At 37.0% G+C, this 27880-nt stretch overlaps 1 protein-coding gene across 7 annotated transcripts in view; it reads left to right on the top strand.

Annotated features, from left to right (window-relative positions):
- Window positions 1-27880, top strand: part of DGKB (diacylglycerol kinase beta) — a 749649-nt gene that overhangs the window by 60996 nt on the left and 660773 nt on the right. For all 7 annotated transcript variants that reach the window (XM_057504557.1, XM_036894568.2, XM_036894565.2 and 4 more), the window contains exon 2: window positions 9596-9856. In XM_057504557.1, coding sequence (XP_057360540.1) covers window positions 9787-9856 — 70 coding nt within the window. In that variant the 5' untranslated portion in view covers window positions 9596-9786. The remainder of the gene's footprint in view (window positions 1-9595; window positions 9857-27880) is intronic.

The raw sequence follows: 27880 nt of genomic DNA, 5'->3' as shown, positions 1-27880 counted from the left end.
GTACATGTCTTTGGGTTTGAGGTGAGTTTCTTGTAAGCAGCATATAGATGGGTCTTGCTTTTTTATCCATTCTATTACTCTGTGTCTTTTGATTGTTGGATTCAGTCCATTAACATTTAGGGTGACTATTGAAAGATATGTACTTATTGCCATTGCAGGCTTTAAATTCGTGGTTTCCAAAGGTTCAAGCTTAGCCTCATTATTATCTTACTGCCTAACTTAGCTTGCTTATTGAGCTGTTATGTACACTGTCTGAAGATTCTTTTCTTCTCTCCCTTCTTGTTTCTCCTCCTCCATTCTTCATATGTTGGGTGTTTTGTTCTGTGCTCTTTCTAGGAGTGCTCCCTTCTAGAGCAGTCCATGTAAGATGTTCTGTAGAGGTGGTTTGTGGGAAGCAAATTCCTTCAGCTTTTGTTTGTCTGGAAATTGTTTAATCCCACCATCATATTTAAATGATAGTCGTGTTGGATACAGTATCCTTGGTTCAAGGCCCTTCTGTTTCATTGTATTAAATATATCATGCCATTCTCTTCTGGCCAGTAGGGTTTCTGTCGAGAAGTCTGATGTTAGCCTGATGGGTTTTCCTTTATAGGTGACTTTTTTCTCTCTAGCTGCCTTTAAAACTCTTTCCTTGTCCTTGATCTTTGCCATTTTAATTATTATGTGTCTTGGTTGTCCTCCTTGGATCCTTTCTGTTGGGGGTTCTGTGTATTTCCATGGTCTGTTCAATTAATTTCTTCCCCCAGTTTGGGGAAGTTTTCAGCAATTATTTCTTCCAAGATACTTTCCATCCCTTTTCCTCTCTCTTCTTCTTCTGGTACCCTTATTATACGGATATTGTTCCTTTTGGATTGGTCACACAGTTCTCTTAATATTGTTTCATTCCTGTAGATCCTTTTATCTCTCTCTATGTCAGCTTCTATGCATTCCTGTTCTCTGGTTTTAATTCCATCAATGGCCTCTTGCATCTTATCCATTCTGCTTATAAATCCTTCCAGAGTTTGTTTCATTTCTCTGATCTCCTTTCTGGCATCTGTGATCTCCCTCCAGACTTCATCCCATATCTCTTGTGTATTTCTCTGCCTCTCTGTCAGCATGTTTATCATTTTTATTTTGAATTCTTTTTCAGGAAGACTGGTTAGGTCTGTCTCCTTCTCTGTTGTTGTCTCTGTGATCTTTGTCTGCCTGTAGTTTTGCCTTTTCATGGTGATAGGAATAGTTTGCAGAGCTGAGACGAGTGATGGCTGGAAGAACTTCCCTACTTGTTGGTTTGTAGCCCTCCTCTCCTGGGAGAACAGGGACCTCTGGTGGCTTGTGCTGGGTAGCTGTGCACAGACAGGGCTTCTGCTTCCTGCCCTGCTGCTATGGAGTTTATCTCCGCTGTTGCTGTGGGTGTGGCCTGGCTCGGGCAGCTGCTCCAAAGTGGTGGAGTCGCGTTGGAGGGGGAGCGGCCTGGAGGCTATTTATCTCCTTAAGGGGCCTCCGTGCTCCCTGCAGCCCAGGGAATTAGGGTGCCCAGAGATTCCCGGATTCCCTACCCCTGGATTAAGTGTCCTGCCCTGCCCCTTTAAGACTTCCAAAAAGCACCCGCCAAAACAAAACGACCACAAAAAATAAATAAATAAATAAATAAAAATTAAAAAAAATAAAAATAAAAACAAATAAATAAAAAATGACCGCTCATTATTCTTTATTCTCTGGTGCCAGCCTCAGGCATCTGCTCACCAGTCTTGCTGCCCTGTTTCCCTACTATTGGGGTCCCTAGCCCTTTAAGACTTCCAAAAAGCCCTTGCCAAAACGATACAGAAAAAAAAAAAATAGCCACTCGCTTTTCTTTTGTCCTCCGGCGCCAGGCCTCCGGTACCCGCTCACCGTTCTTGCTGCCCTGTTTCCCTAGTATCCAGGGCCCTGCGCAGGCACTGTGTCTGCGCTCTGGTCCGGATGGCTGGGGCTGGGGGTTCAGCAGTCCTGGGCTCCGTCTCCCTCCCGCTCTGCCTATTCTTCTCCCGCCGTGAGCTGGCGGGAGGGGCGGTCGGGTCCCGCCGGGCCGGGGCTTGTATCTTACCCCCTTCGCGAGGAGCTGGGATCTCGCAGGTGTAGATGTGGTCTGGATGTTGTCCTGTGTCCTCTGATCTTTATTCTAGGAAGAGTTGTCTTTGTTATATGTTCATAGATACATGTGGTTTTGGGAGGAGATTTCTGCTGCTCTACTCACGCCGCCATCTTGGCTCCATCCCCTCTTAAGTACTTTTTAAAGTCCTTTTTTAAGTGCATTGAAATACTGATCAGTTCCACTGTGTCCTGAAGCTTGAACTAGTCTCACTGTAAACACTTCTCTTCAATTAAAAAATGTGTTCCAGTGATTCCTACAAACAAAATTCCTTGATTCCACATTCTTCTCTTGATAGCTATTTTTGGCTCTCCACTCCTCACAACCACACTTCTCAGAGTTGATGACATCCACAGTCTTCCCAAACTCTGTTCTGTTCTGCAATCCACTCCAACTGGACTTGTTCAGCCTCAGAGAAATGGTTTTGCTGAGGTCACCAGTATCCAGCATGTTGCCATTGCATGCAGTTCTCATCATATTTAACTGCTCAGCAACTTTTGAGAAAAGTACTTTTACCCTCTTCTTGAATGCTTCTTTTCTTCCTATTCTATTGCCTATCTGACATCATATTCTAGGTTTTGTGGTGTGTTTGTTTCCCGATGTTTTTCCACTTCTAATCTCTAATATGTCAAGTTCTTAGAGTTTTGTCCTGGGCCCTCTTCTCACATCACACTCTTTACCCAGATGTGCTTTGTGTGCTTGGTATTTCATATTTAACCTGTTGGGTTCCCCCTTTATCCTCTTCCAATTTTGCTCTGGGCCCCCTGAGGCTATTTTATATAGACTACAATCACCGCCTTATGATTGAGTTTATTTAATGTGACGCACTGGAGGAGATTGAAGAGTTAGAGGAGGACAAGGGCAGGGAGGTTATTCCCCCCTTCCTGCCTGGCATAGTCCTTTGGAGAGAGATGGGTCCTGCTGCCCTGCTACCGAGGACTGCGGCTCCTTTCAGATGCACAGCTACTCTGAGCCTTCTTAGCTTCAGCATCCTTAGGCCCTTCAGGCTTCGAGGCAGTAGGTTCCCAATTTTTTGCTGAACTGGGACACTGTGTCAGCCTTTGTTAGCTTCCCTAACCCCTGTCCACACTTCCTTTATACTCCTTTTATTACATTCCTACCTACCCATTTAGTTGTACTGCCTGTTTCCTATTGGAATCCTGACACATGGGGTCCTGCACCAGAAAACAGACACTGAGATACACAGGCTTATCAGGAAATTATTCCAGTGAAAGATAAAAAAGGAGAAAAAGCAAGATTGGGCAGATACCCTTCAAACCATCATGCAGATCTGACACCTGAGAACAGGAAGGAGGTAAGGGATGCAGGGTTGGTCATGAATAGCTTCAGATCACAATGCAGATATGGCAAAGTCTCAAGACAGTCCAGCAGAGAGATCTGGAGCAAATATGGATCATTAAAGGAGTCCTTCATTGGACAAAAATGGCAGGGCCATGGTACATTCATCATCTTTAGATTTTGACCCCAGCCTGTGAAGAGTGTGACCTTGGTTCAAAAACTGATTGGATTCTGAAGGCAGTAAGAGCTAGAAGCTGTCAACCAACTGTAACATTTGCAGCTGCATTTAAGTTCTTTCTTGAAGGCAGAGTTTAGCAGCACAGCTTCATGACTGCTACATCAGGCAAACTTTTACACTCCCATAAATTTAAGTATCATCTGTACCAGATAACTCATGTTATCATAACTCTATTTTTCTTTTATTAGCCCTAGGCTTATCTCACTTGCTACTCATCCTCTCAATTTAGATGTACCTTCTCTAATTTAACACAGTAAAATATTGATTTTTCTCTTCTCCCCACGCTTATTACTATTTTAGTATTTAGGAGTTCTTTAAACTCTACCTTTCTGTACCCTGTGCTCAAGTCAAAACTACAGAAGTCATTCTTGATCCCCTCATCCTGCACACAACATATCCTAGTCATTATGAAATTCTGCACACAACATATCCTAGTCATTATGAAATCCTGCTTCAGAAATTTATCTTTGAGTTTGGCCTTTTACCTTCATCTTTATTACCACCTCCCTAGTTAAAGCTAGTTTTTCTGCCAGTTCCCTTCCAGTACTGGAACAACCTCCTAATTGTCCTTCTCACTTCTGTTTTTGTCACCTTCCAATCCATCAATCAGAATGGACTTCTTAAAATATAAGTGGATCATGATTATCTTCTGCCCAGAATATGTCAATGTCTTCATAATTTACGTATGACGCATTCTCAGTATGGCCTCTAAGAATCTCCGTGATGTTCCCCTTATCCATTTTCCAGTATAATTTGTGCCCCTTTCCCTCTGCTCACCAGGCTCCCATCATACATGTCTTCTTTGGATATCTAATATTTCTAGTTTCATTTTTCTTCACATCCAGGTTTCTGCCCAGAATATTTTTCTTCTCACACAAGTTTACAACTGTTACTCAAGTCGTATAATTTAATTTAAATAAAACTTCCTCTATTGATTGCTCTTTGAATCTTTTACTCTAAATCAGGGCTCCTGTTGTCTCTCTCATAGAATTTCATTGCCCCCACCTCCTTCTTTTTTCATATAACTTATCACAGTTTGTAATGATTTATTTGTGTAGTTGGCTTCTTTAATGTAGGCCTTTCCCCCAAACACGATCCAGGAACTCAGATACCATATCTGCTTTGCTTTTAACTCCCCAGCATCTGGCATAGGGCCTAAGCATGTTGTTGGATTGCAATTTAGAACTCTGTTCATGGACAAATGAATGATAATTATAAATCAAATGATAGCATTAATATTCCATATAATGTCAACTTACTTTTCTTTCAGAAATTCCATGGTGGATATTTTGGCTCTCATCCTTTTTTACTCCTATGCTGTATCTATTGGTTACCTTATAATTTGAGATTTATGACCTTTGAGACCCAGTAAATATTTTCAGCCATAGTAATACCTTAAATACATATGTTCTTCAGTGTGCCTAAATGTGTATTAACTTTATTTAATGATTGGAATCATGACATCCTTTTAATAATTACATAGAAATATATACTTAAAGTAACTAACAAATAATGCACCCAACCCATTAGGCACATTTATCTAGACATTGCCTGTGGCTCCTTCATGAGGAGATTGATTTCATTCACTAGTTATGGAGAATGTGCTTTATCCCAGATAAAATAGGTCAAAGAGTCTTTTCCAAGTCCTTTAACATAATTATTTCCTTTCACCAGCTAAGCAAAATGGCACATCCATTGACTAAACGAGAATGCCAGAATTAGGCTGCTTTCCAACAGCCAGCAAAGCCATCCTTCCCGGCTTTCATTTTATGTGCTTAACGAAACCCTTGCAGGGGAGCTGGTAGTCAGTGAAGGCACCATAGGGAATCACAACCAAATATTGTCCTTCATTCGCTTGCTACACACTTATAAAGAGACAAAGACTCTAAGAAAGTGCTGTCATCATTGCCATCTCCTGAGGCATGAAGAATAGCTGTGCCTCTTGATTTAATATTATACCTGCAACATTTCTCTTTATACAGATTTGTGGCATTAGTTCAACTAGTTTAAAAGATTTGGTGAGGAAAAGAGTTTCCATTTGTACCTCACCCTAATTTTTTGTGATTGTTTGGCTATGTTTCACTCATGATCAGAGTTGGAACTGCAGAATTATTAGAAACTGAAGGCTTCCACTAGGCAGAGGATTAGCCCATGCAGAGTCAAGGCATCATGGTGTTGGAATCAACCAAGTCCAAGAACCAAAGATCATTTACTTTGTGTCCTTCAAGGATACCATTTTCTCTAAATACCTCTCGTTCAAATACAGATTGGATTAGACCAATTCAGAGAAATTGTTCTTGATATAAAAAATGAAGACCGAGTTGACAAGATCCTGCTAAATAAAGGAAAGCTGAGTAATGTTTGTTAGATATCAAAAAATATTTTAAAGATAGTTCTGATGCTCATGTTTAAGTATTGTTATTGTAAATTGATTAACTGATAGCTCAGTTAAAGCATCCATTGAGAATGATGCTCATTTATATGGAGTTATTTATACTTAGTAACAAAAAAAAGAATATATAAGCTATGTGAAATAACCATCCCCCATCCCCCATGCACATTTTTGTAGCTGTGGAAACTTTGTATTTGTAAGTACAGCTTGTCTTGTTTATGCCCATTCAGTAGAAGGAAAGGGGTGTGGCCACTAGGAAAAGTGAATTCAGTAGAGACTTATGTTCTTGACTCCTTTATGTTCTAGTTTATCTTCCTCAACTTCAGGGGCTCCCTCTAACTCTCCTATCCAAGATTTTCTTTATGACAAAAGCATAGAAATAAATTTATTCTATAAATATTTATTGGCTAGTTATTTATTCCAAGCATTAATCTAAGCATTGGGAAAAACATCAGTGAACAGACAAAAATCCCTGCCCTCATGGGCCTTATCTCTTAGAAGATGGTGACACAGAATCTAATGTGTCATCTAATTTACATCTAAATGAAAATCAAGGGCAAATCCAGTAAATATTTTTACTTACTTTGTCCATTTTTGTGGAATTCCATCAAAGCTTAAAACCACTAACTTTGTCCCTAACTCTAGTGTGAAGAGATCAATATTAAATAATGCATACAATTTAATATATACAAATACATTATATTCAAAACAAGTAAATGTGTGATGGAGGGATGGTGTGTATGAATGTGCAATTTTAAATTGATTGACCAGGTGACAGTTTATTGAGAAGACAAAATTAATGAAAAGATCTGAAGAATGTCAGTTAACCAGTTGTTTTTTAATCTTAGTTAACTGGGAATTTTATAAATTTCAGAGCAGGCATCAAGGTGGAAATCTATAATGAATTAACTAATTAATTACTAGTCTAATTTATTAACTTGTTGGTAATTTATCAGATAGACCTTTGTAATCACCTTAATTCATGACTATCCATGGACAACAAAGAACAGGGCATATAAAGAAAAGGAGGGAGATCAGGGGACCAGTTAAGAGACTACTGAAAACCAATTGAAGACATTGACATTCTTCCAAAATGACCTTTTCATAAAGTGATCATGTTTCTAAAAAATTTTTATAGTTCTTTCATTGTTTCATACTACCTTCAGAATAATGCCCAAACTTACTATTTAACATTAAAATTCCTTTTAATATTGGTTTCTTGCTGGTTTTTAAAAAGGTACAGTGTTTGTGTTTTATTGGAACACAAATACCATACCTCTTAAAAACTCTCAATTTATAAAAATTTTTCTGCAGTCAGCTGTTTGTCTACCCCTGGTCTACTTTATGGGACTCTCCCATTCTTAGCAAATATCTTCCAATCTAAAAGTTTTCTCAGTAGTATAACTGCTAGTATTATAAGTCAATGTTCCAGAAAGGAAGCTGAAGAGAAAAAAAGATTAAAAGAGCACTTGCCACCTGTTTCTTCAAAGAGAACCTTTCTGTATACCTCACTCAACATCTATTTGCATCTCATTGGCCATTTCTTGATTCAAAGAACCTGAAGAATGCAGTTTATGGATATATTTTCATTTAATAAGTTTAGGGTTCTGTTTCATTTAATACAACCAGGAAGCAAGGGAGACTGGACATTAGTTAACTTTCTAGCAATCTCTGTCATATCTAGTAGATCTGCAATTACCTAGTTTCCTCACTTGTTAAAATTGGAGACTATTAGTACCACACAGCTGTTGTGTAGATTGACTAATCTAACACTTAAATGCTATTAGAAAAGTGCCATGAGTACTGTGACCTTTCAGTAAAGGTGGCACATTGTTGGAATAGTATTATTTTCATTTTTTGTATGTTTTGATCTCTGCTGTATGTCCAGTGCCAGAATACTTTGTGCATGCAGAGGGAATTAATAAACATTTTTTAATGAATAAATGAATTACCATTATCATTAGTTAAGATATTGGGGTTGTAGGCAAAAGAAATTAGTTCTGCCCATTCAATCCTTTATTAAAAGAATGTTGCTTGCTTCCAGAAGTGACAAGATAGCTGGAGAGTCAAACTTGGATAGGGACAGGTATACAAATATTGTGCTAATTATCTAGGTGCAACTATTTTCACCCTGTCCCTGAGTAACTCCACTCAACATTTGAACCCCACGAGGCAAAGCCTAATGTGCCAAAGCAGTTTCCCTTTGGGAAGGAAAGAACAGAGCACTTTGTTTTATAGTCCCCCCAAAACTTCATGTAACTGGAGAGAAGCAAGGAGTGAGGATGAAATCAATATGAAGGACCTAATCAGTATAAAGAAACTAGGTAGGATACCCAAGAAATGTCTATCACATGTTCCATTCCTTTCAGTTTGAGTTGCGGCCAAAAAGTCATGATTGTGATTTAACGGCATCCCCTGAGGGCAAAAAGAGACCTAGTAATTTGGCATCTCTGAATACACCAGTATCTTCATTTTTTCCAATTAAATACCAAACTGTCACCTTGTAAAACTAAGTGCAGGATCCCTGCATAGATGAGACCAGCAAGAATATTTTTTTAAGGCGGACATGACAGGATGTGACAGTGAGGTCCTGGAATTGATATTAGAGAACAATAAAGAGATGCTGAAGAAAGGTTAGGCACTAATGCCAAATACAGGAACCATGGTTTTAGGAAATGAAATCTACATAAATAAGCCTTCCAATTGTACAATTTCATATACTAAATACTTTTGTCTAGATAGTTAATTCTCTATAATGATTACAGTTCCAGTCTGATGAGCAGTTGATTACCATCTCTGATAAGAAACTTAAACCAGGTTGTTTTCATTTTGTTTGCCTTTATAGATGTAGCACAAATGTAGGTCTGTGACAACCTAGGGATTTATTTTTTGGCATGATTCATAGTAGTTTTATCTACTGTCATTATGCAAGTTTGGAATTGCTTTAATTTGGTAAATTATATTGGGATTTCTAAAATTTGTAAAGTTAAAATTATTCTCTTTATTTTATTGCTGGAGAAAAAAGCAACCTTTATGATCCCCAAAACTGATTTGCATGATTGCTAACATATGTGCTACTACTGAGGACCATCCCAAACCATTATTGGAAACCCGGCACGCTAGCTGATTGTATTTGTGGGGAACTATAGAGGTTATTTAGCTTCTTTTAATACTTTGGGTCTAGATTTTTCACATTGCCTTTGTTTAGATTTTAGAGAGTTGATAAATTCAGATTGATAAAACTGACACCCTTGCTTGTTGTTGGAACGGGCAGTTTATAAAACCAAACAACAGAAAAGAAATCTACTTGTATGAAACTAGACTTTATACAACTTTCTTCATGGTTTATATTTTCATCATATTTATTTCTATGATTTGGCATTAGGAAATCTATATAAAACTGCCATTGAAGAGGAATGAACAATTAAAGATTATTATGCAAATAGAGTAACTGTGAAATACATTATTTAGGAATTAAAGTTTTTAACATTCCATAATTGTCCTTTTTGCACAATAATGCTAATCTTTTGATCTTTATGTGCTTTTTTTTCTGCAGTGCTTTAACACATTATTGAAACTACAAACTCACATCCACAGTGGTTTCATGTTGACAGATTGAATATTTTGAAAGCTTGAGGTATTTTATAATGAAACATGCCATGTGAAAACACTGAAGCTTAAAATTCTGCCAAACAGCTGAATAAAGAATTCCTCATCGGGTATGTAAGAGAACTCCCCACCACCACCATGACAAACCAGGAAAAGTGGGCCCACCTCAGCCCCTCAGAATTTTCCCAACTTCAGAAATATGCAGAATGTAAGTATTCTAATCATTAATATGATTTTATTTGGCATTTGCGCTAAACAAGGCATCATTTAACTTAAAGAACATTACAGATTCTGTTTAGCATTGAAACAGATGTAGGCGTGTCTTTGGTGTTTGCAAGTAGATCAACTCGAGACTACCTTTTTGGCATGAGAGAAAGGAAAAGGTAAACTTAAATATCAAAATCTTAAAGAAAAGGATCTAGGATGTTAGATGCAAAACAACCTGGAAACACTTCATCTGTAATAGGAGTGAAACAAAGGATGAGATAGTTTGGAAGAATGGAGACTGGAGATACTGTAGCCAAGAAGAAAGACAAACTTGGGGGAAATTGAGGTTTTTTTTTTTTCCTGTTAGCATTACATTTCAAAAAGGATTGGAAGTGGGAGGCATAGATACATTATGGAGTTGCAATTAGAGGTTGTAAAAGAAAGAGAAGGTGTTAGGACCTTAAGCCAACTTCTCTAGTGTGTGTATTCATACAAAAGATAGGCCATGGTAATTTGCTTTATAGGAAGTTATTTTTGCAAAAAAAAAAAATGTTTTTACCATAGATTCTCAGGAACATGTCTATTTCATGAGATGAATTTCTATTATAAATATAAATAGCAGCCAGGTCAATGTATTGAAAAGATAAAAGGAAGCAACTAATAAACAGAAGGCACAAAAAGTTGGCAAGATGATGAGTATAGAAAAAATAGCACACAGAGAATGTAGTGAGAATGGTGAGTGAGGGGATAATGTGGTAACTGGGAGCATGAATTGTGAGAAGGGGTAAGAGAAGAACCAGGACCACATAATAATGAAAGAGGTAAAAACTGAAACAGGTGATGATGTTTCTGCAGCAAGGAGGTGTGGTAGTAGAAGATAAGCCTCAGAAATAAGTTGAATAATATTATGAAGGAAGACAGAGAAAGGGATTAAATATGGAAGGGGATTTGAAATAAAAAGATACAAACAGTGAGTAACATTCACATTTACCGGATACATATTATAAGTCAGGAACATTAGTAAGCACTTAATATGTATTATCTGAAATGGCCAATTTCATAAGTTTTCTAGAGTCTTCCTAACTCGAGGGCTGAAGTGTTCTGGGTAAGATTGTGAGGGTGCTGTTGGATATTTACAAGGAAGACGTGAATCCATAAGAGCACATGCATTTCTCTGTCAATAATAATAATATAACAACTATCACATGGAGGGGTACAAACTTTTTTACATCGAAGTGTGGTCCTCAAACTCAAAATTTATTTTGAGTTGCTTAAAGCACAATTAATCCACTTCCCATGTGAAGAAAATTTAGCCCAGGGTGGCTGAATTCTTTGTCTGGGTTTTTGTTCTCAATAATTTCTAAGTTGACTAAAAATAACTTATCTATATTTTCCAATTTCTGTATGCTCTTTGCTATTGTGTTATACCCAATAATTAAGTACGTATTTCTGAGAATATTCTCTGGTGGAGACTATTCTGCTTGGCACTGCAGGAAATGCAAATATAAAGAGATATAGACCCTCCCTTCAAGAAATATATAGTTTAATGAAGGCTAGAAAGTAATGGCTAAATTGCTTATATCTAGGCAGAATATTTTTAAGTCCTACAAGCAAAGTTTAGGGACCTGTTGGACTTTAATATGTGGTTGGAGATGGGGAAAGGGAAGTCTTCATGGAAGAAGTTGAATTTGAAGTGAATCTTTACAAAAGTTTAAGGTAAATGAAGAAGAACATGATACAGATAAAAAGAAAAATTCAGCATATGTTTGAGGAAGGGAGGTGAGCCATATTTAGCCAGATGGCAGATGAAGGGAGAAGTGGAGTTAAGGTTATAAAAATGAGATGGTATTAAAATATACAAGCTGAACCTGAATTAGACAATGAGGACTAACTGTAGGGCTTTAAGGGTAGAGTGCTGCCACAAACAGTGCTCCAGCTCAAGAAGTATAATTTGGCAAAAATGAAAATGGTATATAGTAGTGGAAAGAGACTAGCATCAGGCCAACAGGCTGCTGGACTAGACTAAATACTGTGTGTGATGAAAGATGACCAGAAAAGCAGAGATTCAGATGTTGTAGCATTAAAACTAACAGAGGAGAGCTTGAGAAAATCATAAAATATGAGAATTGAGAGAAAGAGACACAGAGAGAGATCAGAACCTTAACACCGAAGATTTGTCTTGGATGAGGGACAAATTTGCTAACATAATCTCCTAAGTAAAGAAAATATTAAATTTTGTTTAGGTTATGTCGAACTTAGCTAGATTATTAAAATATATTTTCCAGTGTTTGGGTATGCACAGGAAAAATTCCTTTGAAAGCCATAACATAAAATAGGCAAATTATTGTCATGATAGCTAAATTATCATTTATAAAGACTTCTGCTCAGATAGTTAAACTCCATTTGAATTGTTAAAGAGATTTTAATGCTAAAGTATTAAATACATTAAAGGCTGCTACATTTGTCTTATGGCTAAGGAATATGGGGGTACATTTAATTATATCATAAGAATGCTTGATTTAATGATCAGTTTGTGGAATGCCTCAAACAGATGGTAATAATTATTGTTGTAAATGTTAAAGCTGTAACATATTGAGACACAGATTAATAACCATTCAATATATTGGTAGTAAGAAGTGACATTGTTTATATAAGAACATTATTAAAATGGATTTTTGAGAGAATATAAATTAACCAATTAACTGTGAATGAAAAAAATAGTGCTGATTCTATGATCATTAGACTTGCCACTCTTTTTTACATAACCAAAACAACAAAAAAGTGCTAGACTTAATTCTGTGAGAGGTTTCCTGTAAAATCAGGAAAGGAAGAATATTATGATTAGAATGTATCTTTGTGTTGTAATTGATCAAGTTGTAATTGATATGTTTACAATTATTATTTTAATAGAGAGGGAGGAAGTGTGTTATGTTGACGGTTTGAACATATTGTTGATGATAAGCAGAAAAGTGCCACATTTTGGAGCATTAAGAGGCAGTGTCTTTTTCCTGCTACAAGATAGATTCTTTCCACAAGGTAGAAGCTTGTGGTGCTATTGGCAGCCTCGGTTCTGTGTTGTCCCCACAAATGATGAAGGCAGCTCTGTGAAGCCGGCCGTGGCTGCCTGCAGCATGCTGAGGCTGTTCTCCTGTTTAGGGTTTGAAGCTGAGTCACTCCACGGGAAACATTTCTATTGATTTGTGGAAGAGGGGTATAATTTTATTTTCCACTCTTTATATAAAGTCATCCGAACTGTTGTTACAAGATAGAGAGCTCTCACTCCTGCTGTGTAGAGAATGGAGCTTATCACACTGTTAGTTTGTCACTGCTTCCTGCTGTGGTTTCAGGGCACACCAAAGGGTTAAGAGACTCCAAGTGTTTTCATGGATAACATTAGTTTCTGTGTAAAATCTGCATGATATTTCTAAGTGATTCATTATCTGCCCACATATTGTCACTTAGGATTAGCTTTTTATTTGCTATATATAAAGTGTATTATATAGCACATAAATTATTTTTGAAAAACACTGTGTTATTATGGTGGGAACACTTCCATACTTTCATAAATCTCATAGTGTTTATAAAAGCTTGCATTATAGAGAGTGGCAAAATTATGATGAACTTATTCTTTTCAATAAGGACCAGTGTGCTTGACATTTGGATCTAGTGTACAATTTCTTCCATTGGAGAGAGGCATGCGGCATGACTTAGTGGGAAGAGTACAGGCTTTGCACACAAACTAATATTTGATGGTGTTGAACCCCAGCCCCATCTAGTTATGAGCAGGGTGACCTTTAGAATGTTAGCACAAACTACCTGTGCCTCACCTTCCTCACCTGGAAAATTAGAATCCCACTTCAAAGTGTTGTTGCAGATTTTAATGAGACAAAAATCACCATCATAATAAACTAGATTTTAGTGCCCTGCTCTTAACAGTGTGCAAGTGTTAAACTCATTTAATACAACAAGCCTCAGAGAGAGGCAAATGATCTCTTTCAGACAGGTTACCTAGCACACAGCCCTGGCACAGTAAGTGATAACAAAGATCAAAACAGTAATCATTCATTTATGTTTCTTATGAACATCAGTATATTAATAAATGGTTGTTAGTCATGTTTCCGAAATGGGGAAATTTGGAATCTGGGATTGTAGTCTTTGTATCTTCAGCCACACTTCCTCTCAAAGGGTTTTTGCAAACAGAACAAAGCAGAGAGGTAAAACTGCTAATAAGGTTTTGGCCACAAACATTATTTCTAGTCTTTTATCTTGGTAGATTGGACTGCGTTGTGTGTGAATCTCAGAGATGCTTTGCCTAAAAGTAGAGGTAGATTTCAGCACTCTACCCAACTCATTCTTTCTGTCCCAGGAAACTCCCTCTCTCTTGCTTTACAAAAAACTTGGGAGGGGAAGAGAAATGGAAGATAATCATGGAGTAATTGTAATAAAAATATGCTAAAGTCTGTTTCCATTTTAAGTAGCTTTACTCTCCTGAGAAACTCCATTCTCTAGCATGATGATCTACTTGTGTCTTTGAGAAATACTTTGTGCTCCATCCATGCAAGGTGTGGGACAAGGAGAATGGAGGGAGAGATAGCTGACTTCCCATGTGTGTACTCAATTTATTGTTCAGCAAGTTTAGATCACCTGCTAGCTTGCTTTCTAATTTGTCATCCTGGGATTAGCTTTTACTTTTGGACTAACTATACCCTTTTTTAGATTGGCTCTATTTTTGGAGGCCAAGCCACTTATTGATAATTACTCTCTTTATACAAGACAGAAGACTAAATGACATAGGGTTATTTAGCTAGTGGCTGACAGCACATTATTTGATTTCATATAAAATGGGGTAAGTTGTAGTGCTGTGATGTACATCTCAGTTTCCTTACCTATTTTTCAGAACTACAATGGTGATTGAATGTGAAAAATTCATGCAAAGTGCTCAGGACTCAATATATTATTATGATGAGGATCATGATGGTAGTGACTTGGGTAGGTAAATATCAAATGAGAACTTTTTCTTTGGTTCAGGCCTACTGACTTAGGCTATTTTTGTGAAATATCTTGACTTTGCCTTGACACTTGGTCTGAAATTGGAATCTGCAACTCTATTTTAAGATAATACATGTCTCTCATTTCCGACCATGTTTCTTCTGATTTGCATTGATTAACTCACAATCCCTGGCTCTGCCCCAGATTTTATTTCTGGAATGTATGTTGACTGCATAATCTCTTTTGCCTCATCTCTGGCTCTGGTTCCTATTTGTTGTACTGATGTAGACCAGATTTCCTGTTGGTAACTTCTCTGGGTGTATATGTCTTAAATCTTTCAATACCTAAATTTTACAATAGTGAACAAAAGTAATGACTATGAATGTCTGCATTTTCATTATTTTGGTATCCTAAAGATAAATAATATTTAGTGATTTTTAAATATCTAATTTTTTTAACTTCTCAAACTTGCCAAAAACTAGTGTTATTAAGCTATATGGTCAAACAAACTTTAATATTAAAGTTAGGATTTCCATAAAGTATTGGTCAGGGTGGGACAAATTATGTGAGAACTGAAAAATACAGAGTATTAGCAGCTTAACAAACTAGAAGTTTATTTCTTGTTCATATTACGTTTACAAATCTGAGTCAGTAAGTGGTTTAATTTCACATTGTCCTCGATTAAGCCCTTGTCAGCTGGAGGAGTCATCAGTTTTAAGCATTGGAATGTGGTGTGCAGAGAGATAGTGAGCTTGAAAATTGGATGCTGGCTCTTAAGGCTTCTCCCTGGTAACGATCAGCTTGCATGTCCTTTGTCCTAAGCTATCCGTAGGTCCACATCTAACTTCAAGGGAGTAGAGAAATGTATTCCTTTCCTCTGCCCAGTGTCAGTGCAGACCTGAAATATTTGGTGACAACTAATACTGTGGCTAGTATCACACATATAAAATATAAACTACCATTTGCTTTAGAATGTTAGTCAAATCATCACAATGTCTTTAAACTTTTGTTTCTTTGCCTATAAAATGAAGATAATGTTCCCTCCCTATAAGTAGCAACTCTTGTTTTAATCACTAATGTTAGTATGACAAATTTGTAACAAAAGCTATCACTGATATTCATATATATTGGTCATACAGTTCATCCTTAAGTCGGCTATAGATTAAAGGTTATTATTATTCACTAGAAGTTCCTTTAATTGCCGCCATCCTCATTATAGCAGGAAGTGACACACACATATTTGAGTATGCGGGCCAGATGAACTTAATTTTACTCACTGGTCATTATTCAGCCATCAAAATACATACTACCTTTTACTCGTAGGCATTATGTTTGGCTCTGGGTCATACAGAAATGAATTATCGTGGTGCTTTCAGTCGAAGAGCTTAGTTTGTTTATAGAGACAAAAATGTTGTTAGATGATAAAGTGATGAAATACATTCTCTGAATGTTACATATTGCAAGACTTTATTTTAAAAAGATAAATGACATGTAACATTGTATTACTTTTAGGTGTACAATGTCATGATTTGATATGTATTGTGAAATGATCATTACAGGAAGTTTAGTTAAAATTCATCACCACACAGTTACAAATTATATATTTTTTTGGTAGTGAGAATTTGTAAAATTTACTCTCTTTGCAACTTTCAAATATACAATATAGTATCTTTAACACTAGTCACCATTTTGTGCATTATATCCCCAGAACTTATTTACCTTGTAACTGGAACTCTGTACCTTTTGACCACCTTCATCCAGTTCACCTACCACCCCTTAGTGCCCACCCCCACCTGCCTCAGGTAACCACCAGTCAGTTCTATGTATCTTTAAGTATTTTTTTTTTTTTTTAGATTTCACATATAAGGGAGATCATATAGTAGTCATTTTCTCTGTTTTATTTCACTTACTGTAATGCCCCCATGGTCCCTGTATGTTATCACAAATGACAGAATGTCCTCTCTTAGCATTGCTTTCCATGTAATGTTTATCCAATTAATTCATCTAAGGACACTTGTTACCATGTCTTGGCTATTGTAAGTAATGCTGCAGTGAACATGAAAGTGCATATATCTTTTCCAGATAGTGATTTTGTTCCCTTCAGAAAAATACCTAAAAGTGGGATTCCTGGGTGATACAGTATTTCTATTTTTTATTTTTTGAGGAACCTCCATGCTATTTTCCATACATGCTGAACCAACTTACAATCCCACCACCATACACAAAGGTTCACCTTTCTGCACATCCATGCCAGCATTTGTTATCTCCTATCTTTTTGACTGTGCCATTCTAACATTCTAACAATTCTCCTTGTGGTTTTATTTTGCATTCCTCTAATGACTAGTTATGCTGAGAACTTTTTATGTATCTGCTGGCCTTTCAGATATTTTCTTTAGAGAAATGTCTGTTCAGGACCTTTGCCAATTTTTAATGGGGTTATTTGGGTTTTTTTTGCTTTTGAGTTATATGAATTCTCTCTCTATTTTGGATACTAGCCCCTTAGCAGATATATTGTTTGCAAATACTTTTTTCCCATTCTGTAGATTCTCTTTTCACTTTTTTGATGTTTGGTTTCTTTTGCTTTGTAGAAGTTTTATAATTTGATACAGTCCCATTTATTTTTGATTTTGTTGCTTGTGTTTTAGGTGTTATATCTAGAAAATGATGAAGACCCATGTCAAGAGGCTTTATTCCTGTTTCTTCTAGAAGTTTCATTGTTTCAAGTCTTACATTTTAGTCTTTAATCCATTTTGAGTCAATTTTTGTGAGTGGTGTAAGATATGGATCCAGTTTCATTTTTTTACATATGAATATCCAATTATCCCAGCATCATTTATTTAAAAAACTGTCTTTTCTACACTGAGTATTCTTGGCCTCCTTGTCAAATATCATTGATTGTATATGCTTGGGTTTATGTTGAGGCTTTTGATTCTGTTCCATTGGTCTATTTTTATGCCAGTATCATACTGTTTTGATTACTTTAGCTTTATATTATAGCTTGAAAGCAAGAAGTAGGATGCCTCCTGCATTGTTCTGCCTCAGGATTTCTTTGGCTCTCTGTTGTCTTTTGTGGGCCACATAAATTATAGGAGTATTCTTTTTTAATTTTTATAAAATATACCACTGGAATCTCAATAGGAATTATGTTGAATCTATAGATAGCTTTTGGTAGTATTAACATTTTAACATTAATTCTTCCAATCCAGGAAGACAGAATACCTTTGCATTTATTTTCATCTTCTATTTCTTTCATCAATGTCTTGTAGTTTTCTGATAGAGTGCTTTCCTTAGTTAAAATTATTCCTAAGTATTTTATTGTTTTTGACGCTCTTGTAAATGAAATCAATTTCTTTTTCTTTTCAGAAAATTCATTGTTAGTAGGCCATAGCTTGTAAGATAAGCAAAATGCCTTTTTCATGGAAAGACTTTTGTCTGCTACCTCTGTGCTGGACCATGGGGGCTTATACAGAGTGCATCCCTGCAAGCCTGTTAAGAACAGTTTTTCAGTTCCCCAGCCTTGTGGCTCTTCTGGACACAAGCCCTGTTGGATTTCAAAGCTACATATTTTGGGGGGTCTATCTCTAATGTGGAACTCTTAAAAGTTGGGGCTCCAGATAAGGGGTCTAATCCCTTTGCTCCTCAGGGAAAACTGGGCGTTGTGACTTTACATTTGTTTGTGTGTCACTGTGGTGGGGGTGGTGATTGTGTTCATCCTCTCCTACCTGCTTTTATATGGATTTTTTCTCATCTGTCTGACATCTAAGACTAATTCTAGGTTATGGATTTTTTTTCCATGGGGAATTGTTTCATATGTAGGTATAGATTCAAACTGTCTATAGAGGGAGGTAAGTTCAGGAGCCTCTTAAAACCTCACCATCTTGAACCAGAACCAATGAAAGACTCTTGGAGAGCTCTTACCTCAGCTTCTTTGTGGATAGGAGGTGAGAGGGGAGTGGGGTTTTCATTTTTTAATTAGAAGCATTGATTAGGAATAAGAGAAGCAGGGAAACTCCAGCAGTTATCAGAGCACATGAGGAGGCATGAAAGAATGTGGCACATTAGGGAAGAACTGTAAGTGTGTGTTGGTATATGTACATATTTGTGCACAAGCATGTATGTGTGCACATGGGCATGTGTATAATCATTGAGCACAAGACTGAAGAATTCAGCAACAGTCATAAATAATGGGTCCATGAATGCCATTAGTAAAATATTTACTATCAACACAAAGCCATGGTGAACCATTAAAGGCATTAGTTGGAGGAATAGTGAAATTATAAGATTTGAATTCTAGAAAGAAGCAAATATCAAATAACTTTGATGAAAGAAGACTAAAAAATAATTAGAAGGATATTCTACTAGTACAGCTTGTTGAATATGCAGAGTTAAATGAAGGTTAAGGCATTGTTAGCAGAGAGGCAAGCACACATTATAGAAAGAGTATCTATAGGCAGAATAAACCAGATACAATGACCAGTAGGTTATGAGGACTAAGCAAGGGATGGGTTTCTTCACCTTGGGAAACTAAGTCAGTATTTTTCACCCCAACCCAGGAAATGAATACAAAAAAGAACAGGTTTAGAGAGAAACTGAAGTGGTTTGATTTTGGACATATTAAGCCATAGGTTCCTATAGGGTAGAAGATTGAGATATAAATCAAATTCTTTGCATACAAGTTCAGAGCTCAAAAAAAGAAATCGGAAATGGAGATTTAGAAATCAGGACTGGAGATTTAGAATGGGTGTGCTTTTGCACGATGGGTAGTAATCAACTAATGGGCATAGAGTAGATAATCCACTGGAAGCAGATTGAGCAAGGAGAGAAGGATGGCTCTGGAACACTAGAGAACATTGTATATATAAGGTAGTTAGAAGATGAGATAGCTATGGAAACAACTGGAAAATAGTACCCAGAAAGGAAGGAGGAAATAAGTGAATGACTAATATTCCACAGTATAACAGAGTGTTCTCAGGAGGTGAGATCTAACTTAAGATAATAACCAAAATGTATCCAGAGATTTCATTATTTGGAATTTTACTGGTGATTTTAATAAGGTTTTTTTCTTACAATAGCATGTACAGTGGGATGAGTAAAAAGAAGAGAGGCAGAGAGTACATATAAGCTATTATTATAGAATCTTACCATGAAAAGAAAGAGGAAAGATCATAGCTACAGTGAATAGGGTAGAAAGAGGGAATTTGTTCCCTCATGGGAGAGAAAGACAAGTTTACAGGGGGGTAAACGGGACTTCATGTAAAGGTAATAACTTATGGTGAAAGATTCTGAGCCTATGGCCAAATCTCAGTGTTTGTTTTTGTTCTATTAAAATTTCTTAAGTCCATCTCTACTGTTTATTTTCTTAATGTATTAGTTTTGGCCTTTAGCAAGTTACATAATCTTCCTAAACCTTAATTTTCTCAACTGTATAATTAAGAAAATAATAAAGTCTATCTTCCAAGATTGTTGTTGAGACTCAAATAGAATGTGTGGAAATGCTTTGTAAACTGCAAACCACCATATGTAACTTAATTATCACTTCCATTGTTACTATCATTAGAGTGTTCTGAGTTATCATTTTACTATTCTATTCTTTTTCTTTAGTCCAATATCTCCTATTTTCCCAAATACACATTTATCATTTCATTGTTTATTGAATTTTATGGTTTGCTTGTATGAGACTCTGTGAGTAATACCCTTCTGCTCCTTGTGGACCAATTTTCCACTTTTACCTCCTAGGTCACAGTTTATCTTCAGCTCCTATGGCCTCTTTCAAGCCTTCTCTAGGCATCTTCAGGTGCAAGGATTATTTTCCTATACCCAAAAATGTATTTTATAAGGAAGAAGAACATTGACAAAGCTGTGGCAGATCTGAGATTTTACCCTATTTACAATGCAATAAGTTAGCTTGCTTACAGATTCATCATGATAGAAAGACACCAGAGTCCTGGTTCAGGGAAAAGGACCATATTAAGCATGTAACAGTATACAGCATGTACCTCATGTTTTCATTGGCTCCCCTACTTCAGCTCCCATACGGAAACATGGACAGAGCCAAGTGGCCTCTACAAAGCAGTGAGTTGAGTTTTAGGAAAGGAAACCCCAAGTTTAGGGAGCCTGAATCTTTAATAATGGAGAATAAACAAACCTGCCTTTTGCTCAAGGGGAGGTTAGCAATCTGTGTCTTCCAAGGTTTTTCACTAGAAAAACAATCATCTGAAATAACAGTAGTGTGTGCCTCTGCTTGTAAGATTTGAAGAAACATGAATGAAACATTGAGAATTGTCTCTCAATATGCACAAGCTCATTATAATTATTATCACTATAACCAATAGTTCAGAGGTTGAGGAGAACGTATTTTCCCAACAGGTTGCCCTTCAATCCATATAAAGGTAACTTCAGATTTGTGTCCAAGTCTCTTTGTCTTGGTCTCTGGCCCCTTTACTTTCTTTTTACTTTACCACTAGGTTTTCAGATCCATCCTATTGTGTCCTACATTTTTAAGGTATAAAGACTTTCACCCAAGGAAAAATGAAGGGGATCCATTTAGTTGCTGGTATTTTAGAGCCCACCCATGAAAAATAGTCTTAATTCTTCCATTTTTTTTTCCTAAGGCATTAAGTCTCTCACAACACTGACATTCACATATACACACACACATGCCTTTTCCTTGCATGTATCAATCACCATTAACTTATTTTTCAGTGTTTTATTATAGAATGAACACAGAAAGGAAGAATTTGGAAGATGGGGATTAATGGCCCCAATTAGTTTCCTCTTTGGCAGAATGCTTTGAGAACTTCTTGCAATTGAATGAATTTTGAGGATGCTGTTGACTTCTTGCTCAATATCATAAGTGCCTTTGGAGCAGAATGTATTACTCTTTGAGCTGCTACAGCTGCCAAATGATGTGACTTTTAGACCATTCTTCAGTTTAGCTTCTTACTAGATTATGGTAATCCACTGTCTCTTGGAACCTACTCCCAAACTGAAGTCAGTGGGGAAAAAAGGTCTCACATGAAAAAATCAAGAAAAGAGTAAATGCTGGTAGCTGTAGCTTTGACTTGGATAAGTGGGCACCCATATATTTACAAAATCCTGCCAAATGTTTATGGTTTATAGGTTCCCTCTGCCTATCAGTAATTAGTCATGGTACTTCTTTATTTCTGCCAAATGAAAATGTTTCTCTAGAAATTGACTCTTAAAAGTTCTGCCTTGGTGAGAAGTTATTCAAGGGTATAGTTTGTAATGAAAGGTATCCCATAGCATTCATGGAAGAACAGAGGATGTATTCTGATTATTGATGGAATGTCAGTGATGTGACTGCTGAAGTAGTCTATTCCCATTATCAGGTCAGCTGATTCTGGTGGGGAAAAAACAAGTCAATGCATACAATTTTTTAAAAACTTTTGAGCTGGAATCACTGCAAATAAACCTTTTTGGAAGGGTACATTTTCCCTTCCACCTCTCTCATGTGCATTTCCCAGGTATCAGAACAACAACAAAGAAATAACATCTTAAACATTTTAAGCTCTTTTGGGTCAGAAAAGCTGCACCATAATCTCCAGTCTCTTCTCTTGTCTGAGTTGTCAAAATCATCAGGCATTGCTCTCAGCATCTCTGGGAGGTATTTCTGAAGCAGGAATAACTGCTTCCACAGGCATTTAAAAGGCACTGAATGATAACTTCTGCCATTTCCAAAGTTGCATTCTGGTGAAGGCATTGTGCAGAACACTTCTTCTTCTAATATTGGCTGCCAAAATCATTATATTGAGTTCTGTGCCAACTTTCTTTTTGTTGCTTAATCTCTCAGTATGATCAAAAGACCACAAAGAAGTAAAAAAAAAGTACCATTAATTTAAGAGTTCCTTAATATAATCCATCAGAGAATCCATCTTGGAGGAACAGATGTTCTTAAGCTGATCACTGGTAAAATTCCAGGGGGGTCCTGTTATTGCATGTCTCTTACTGTTCCCAAGTCCACATTCCACGTACACTGAGAGAACTCTTTCTCCTCCCTAGTAGTTTCCCTTTCATGCACCCTTTCAGGTCCTTGGGTATCTGAAAACTTCCAGTGTGAAGGAAGTTTACACTTTGTGTGACTCCTTTTTGCTGTGGCCTACAGACCAAGACATATGAAATGTTCCCATGACACCTCTGACTCTGTCTGACCATATGTGTTGGCACAGTCCGTAAGGAGAGCATGACGAGATGCCAATCCATTTATCCTCTAAAAGGTAAAGAATAGCTCAATACATAAAATAAGTTGGAGTAGACTGCCATTCATGACATTAGTTTGGTTGTAAGCACTGCATCCACATGCACCGTTTCTCTGAAATCCTCATTATCCTCTGACAGTGAAGGTGAGGGGACCCCTCAGTGTAGCCAGCATAGCCAGCCTGGGTAACTTGGTACTTTCAGATCATGGGGAGTTATGCCAATAATCACTCTAGGGAAATGTGCATGGTGATGCCCAGAGACAGACTCAATAATGATTCTTCCTGAGACTCTGTCCAAAATTCTGCTTTCTGTTAGTTTAGACACATGGGTCTGTGTACACTTTTCTCAAGGTATTGCAAGACAGGAGCTCCAGTTGGAATTCATTGTAGGTAGCTTCCCCAATAGCATGGCGTCTTCCCCAACTCTAGGAAATAGGCAGTTGGAAACATAATTTACCAGCTTGGGCTGCACTTTCTCCCAGGCTGCACCAGCAGCAAATGGGGAGGGATCCCAGAGCTTACCCATGACACCACCTCTACTCCCAAAAGTGAGATTGAGATTGGAAGCTCTCATTCCAACCATCCAAAGTGTCCAATCCCTCAACTTTCAAGTAGACAAATCTCCTGCGTTGATATGTGATCCCAGTCTCTTCAATGATTTCTGTTTTCTTCCTGCTTCTCCATAACCTCTGATTTCTCTAGATCCCCCTTGAGTTATTCAAAACCACAGTTATACTCAGACATCTTGGGGAGAATTATGGTTAGCAGAGCTTGGCACTGGGCCATATATTACTCCTACCAGGTTTTATATGAGTCACTACTGGCTGTCTTTTCCTAAGCCCTCTTCTCTAGCATCCTGTGTCAAATCTTTGCATTGTATCACAGATTGCATGTATTTAATCTTCAGATAGTTAAGAACTTAGTGTGTATATATATATCTTGCATTCCCTTACCTAATGAAGCTTTGCTTTCTAAACTACTAATAGCACAGAGCTCAGCACACAGAGATTTGGCCACTTTCTCCAGGTTTCTGAATATCCTCCTCCATAAATCACCACAAAGATGTCATTATAATCTCCTCACATTTCACTCGTATAATAGGGTTCATGTTTCTGTTTTATAACTATGGCTTCTTTAATAAATAATTCAAATTCTCCTTCCCTGGAACTTTCTTAACAGTCTTTCAAATTTTTGAGGTTTAGTGTCTAGTGGCATCTAGTGATAACTAGAAGAAACTGTATAACTCATCTGTTACTGTCTACACAGGGCCCCACGTGAATGGCTCAGGTGTCACATAGACTCTGTCAGCTACACTGTAGCTCTTGGAACTCTATTCTCCATAGAGAATCCCCAATTTTCTTTGTAAATATTGTATAATAAATAGGGGACAGGTCATTCTGTGGCAGGCTCCCTCACTCAATATTTTCTACAGGAAATTTCTTTGAGGGATCATCTCGATAAACACATGTAATAAGCTTGGTCTTGATTATGGAGTAGAAACAGCATCCTCAAAGCTTCTCATCCTTCAGCAGGTCCACTACGAAGTGCAAAATATCTCCATGTTGTCAATGTCTCTCTCAGAACGCTGTACACCTCTCTACTATCACTTTAAATGGCACAGTGGAAGCTTCTAGAACTTACTGTGGTATGCTTGGATTTAGGTGTAGCCAATCCACAGGTCCAAAATCTGGGCAGGACATTCTCCAATGGTTCCTGTGCTATTACTCCATACAGTGTTTTAAAGGGTGTCCAAGTACAAGTAAAAATGTAATACTGTGAGTAACTAATAAAAAATATCCTACAGTACACAGGATGGGGCAAACCACTTTTTTTTTTTTTTTGTCTTATCCCTTTGTTCTCCTGTTTCTCTTACTCTTTCTTTTTGTAGCCCTTTTTGGTGTCTTGGCCCTACCCTGCCTGAGTCCCACAGGGTCAAGCTCACATGACCATTATTTTGGTGTCCTGTCTAGGAGCAAAATATGTAGTATTTAAAGCTTTATCCCTTGAGAACCAAAAATGGCTCATTGCAGACCTTGGGTCTATTTTAGAGTATTCAGAGTATACTTACCTGTAAAGAATACCAAATGTTTGCATGCTTTTATTTATTATCACCCATAATACATCTTGGATGGAAAATATATCTAATACTTTTAAAGAGCTTATCATGAGTTAAGTATAGGTAACATTTTTCTAAGTGCCTATGTTTAACTATGTTGACATACTTAATCCTCATAGCAACTGTGTGAGGCCAGCAATTATTATTATTATTTCCATTTTACAGATGATAAAATTGAAGCTCAGAGAATTTAAATAACTTGCTTAAGGGTCATAGAGATATTAAATTACAGAGTTGTGGTTCACAACAGGTGGACTCTGTCTAGAATCCATACACTTAATCACTCTGCTATTGGGACTCTTTATGTGGTATCTCTTGGTGATCATGAGCTTAAAAACAAAGCACAAACAAGCAAGACTGCTCCCCAACAGGAATGAGAATTAGAAGGAAGAAAATGAATACTGAGACCAGAAAACTCAATTCTAACATAATTTCAAATTATTCATAAAGGATACAAATGTCTGTTATGACTAAGAAGACAAAACACAAAGTCTGATATTTCCTTGAAGTTTCTGGGCTGAGAAATGGAAATATTCCAGGTGTTTTCAGTACATCCTTCAAGACAGCCTTGAGATAGCTCTGATGGGCAGGGAATTTGGAGTCACTTTGAAAGCAGTGAAAGACTCATGAAAAACTCAGGATTATGGGCAGAAGCTTCGATGAAAAGGTATGTTTCTCCCAGGCAGAATCCATTTCCAGGCTTTAGTAAGAAGAAGTATGTGAGGTCAGCCAAGAAGTTTGAGTAAGCATTTAAAGGCTTGTCTCATTTTTACTGTTGGTTTAACACTGCTGCTCTGTGTAAGCCCCTGAGCAATGTAGGCCAAAGCAAATAGGCTGCCTCAGGCAGCAGCAGCAGCAGGGAAAAGAAATGCTGAAGGTGTAAGTCCAGTAAGTGGGCCAACGGAGGGTCACAACTGGAGAGTTAATGCAACTGACAAAAATGAAGTGAGTTAGTCAGAAAGCCCAGGGTACCTCTATATTTGTATTCCTCTGTCTCCCACCTCATAGTATACCCTTTGTCATTGTAATGTAGAGGTACAACTGCAGTTGTTTTATTTTCAACGGATAAGAATTCAGTTGTACTTTGTTTTGAATAAAGAATTAATTTTAAGGAAATGGGAAAAATTGCCTGGATCATTTCTTTAAATTGTGAGCCTTTTAAAATGTATTTTTGGAGTTTGGTGGCATTGCCTCGTCAGCCAGTAGCCGGACCAACAATCTGATTTCACCCACAACATGGTGCTGTTCCAGGGAGACATCCCTGGGTGCAGGATTCTTGGTGCCATTCATTTCGCATGGCTCAGAAAGAACATGCAGAACAACAGCCAAATGAATGCCCTGTAATATCTTTACTTACCTGGAATATATTTTCTTAGTTTGTCCAATTTATAGGTCTATTAAACAAGCTGTTTCTGTTGGGACTAGTCATTATGGAACAGATATTCTGAAAATCAAGTCTAAAGTTACATGATTTTATAATCAATAAAAACAGCACCCTAAACAGTGTTTTATGTAACTTCATAATATGTTCTTGAATGACAAGAGTAGGTCAATTTAGTAATTTTTTAAAAGGGTAAGTGTAAATAAACTTGGTATCTTTCATAATCTCTGCTGCAATTCACCTTGTGTGACATAGCAAACCACATAAAAATTTCTCAAAATCCAGGTTAATGAATAAATTTTAAGGATCTTAATTTACTGGCTATGTAATATAATTAGGCTTTCCAAATTCTGATCAGTAATAAAGATATTTTGCTACTAATTTCCTTCTCCAAAATAAATAAATGTGATCTGTCTCCTACTTTTTTCTTAATTTGTGTTTTCTCTTCATTTTATTTCTCCTATTTTCATACCTCAAACCCTCTACTTCATTTTTTTAATCATAATCCTGGGAGAAAAAAATCATTATCGTAATTGGCAAAAACAAAATTATTATATTCTCTAACATGGAAATATATCACTTACTCTTTATGTGGTAGAAAAAAAAATGAGAAAAAGATTCTGCATATAAAAGTCAGTGGTGATACAGGTTATGCTAATATAGACTGATGAGTAAGGGCAATGCAAGAAATTAAGTTAAATTTTAAAAGTCATATATATTCATTTAGGTAATTTGTAAAATATGGAGAAGTAGGAAAAATGTAATAGTCTTAGTTTCACTTTCTTCTTCCTTCTTAATCATAGTTTTATTGTGTTACTTAAAAAAGTTCAACTGAGTAAATTTAAAGACCAAGAAGACTTTATTCAATATTCATTTGTTGGACAGCATCACGTCTAGTAAATAGGAAGTCGTTCTGCTGAACTGCAGGCAAGAAAGGTTTTTAAAGGTGGAAAGGAGGTTGAGAAAGGAAATTATTAGTAGAGGATGCATTGTTTCAGGAAAGGTCACCCTCTTAAGGAAAATGGAGGGGCCTATGGAGCAGATTACCTCACATTATCTCTCAGGTAACTCCATATTGACTGGTTAAATGTTACATTCTTGGGGAGTTGAAACTGCAGTTAGATGTTAGGCATTAAGTCTTGGTTTGCTAATATGGGGTTTAGCACAAGTGACTCCATTTGCAGCCTGTTTTCTCCTTTCTGACAATTTCCCCCTTTTGATCAGACTCTCTGAACTGAGAGATGTGATGACAATTTAAGGCATCAGCATCATCCTCAGCCACCACACTAGCTCTTACAGTCTTCGTCAATTTTCTGTGTGATA

Source organism: Manis pentadactyla, chromosome 7, assembly GCF_030020395.1.
Source record: "Manis pentadactyla isolate mManPen7 chromosome 7, mManPen7.hap1, whole genome shotgun sequence".
In the NCBI taxonomy this organism is placed as follows: Eukaryota; Metazoa; Chordata; class Mammalia; order Pholidota; family Manidae; genus Manis; species Manis pentadactyla.
Note: the sequence above shows the minus strand (reverse complement) of the source record. Positions and strands in the feature narration are given on the sequence as shown.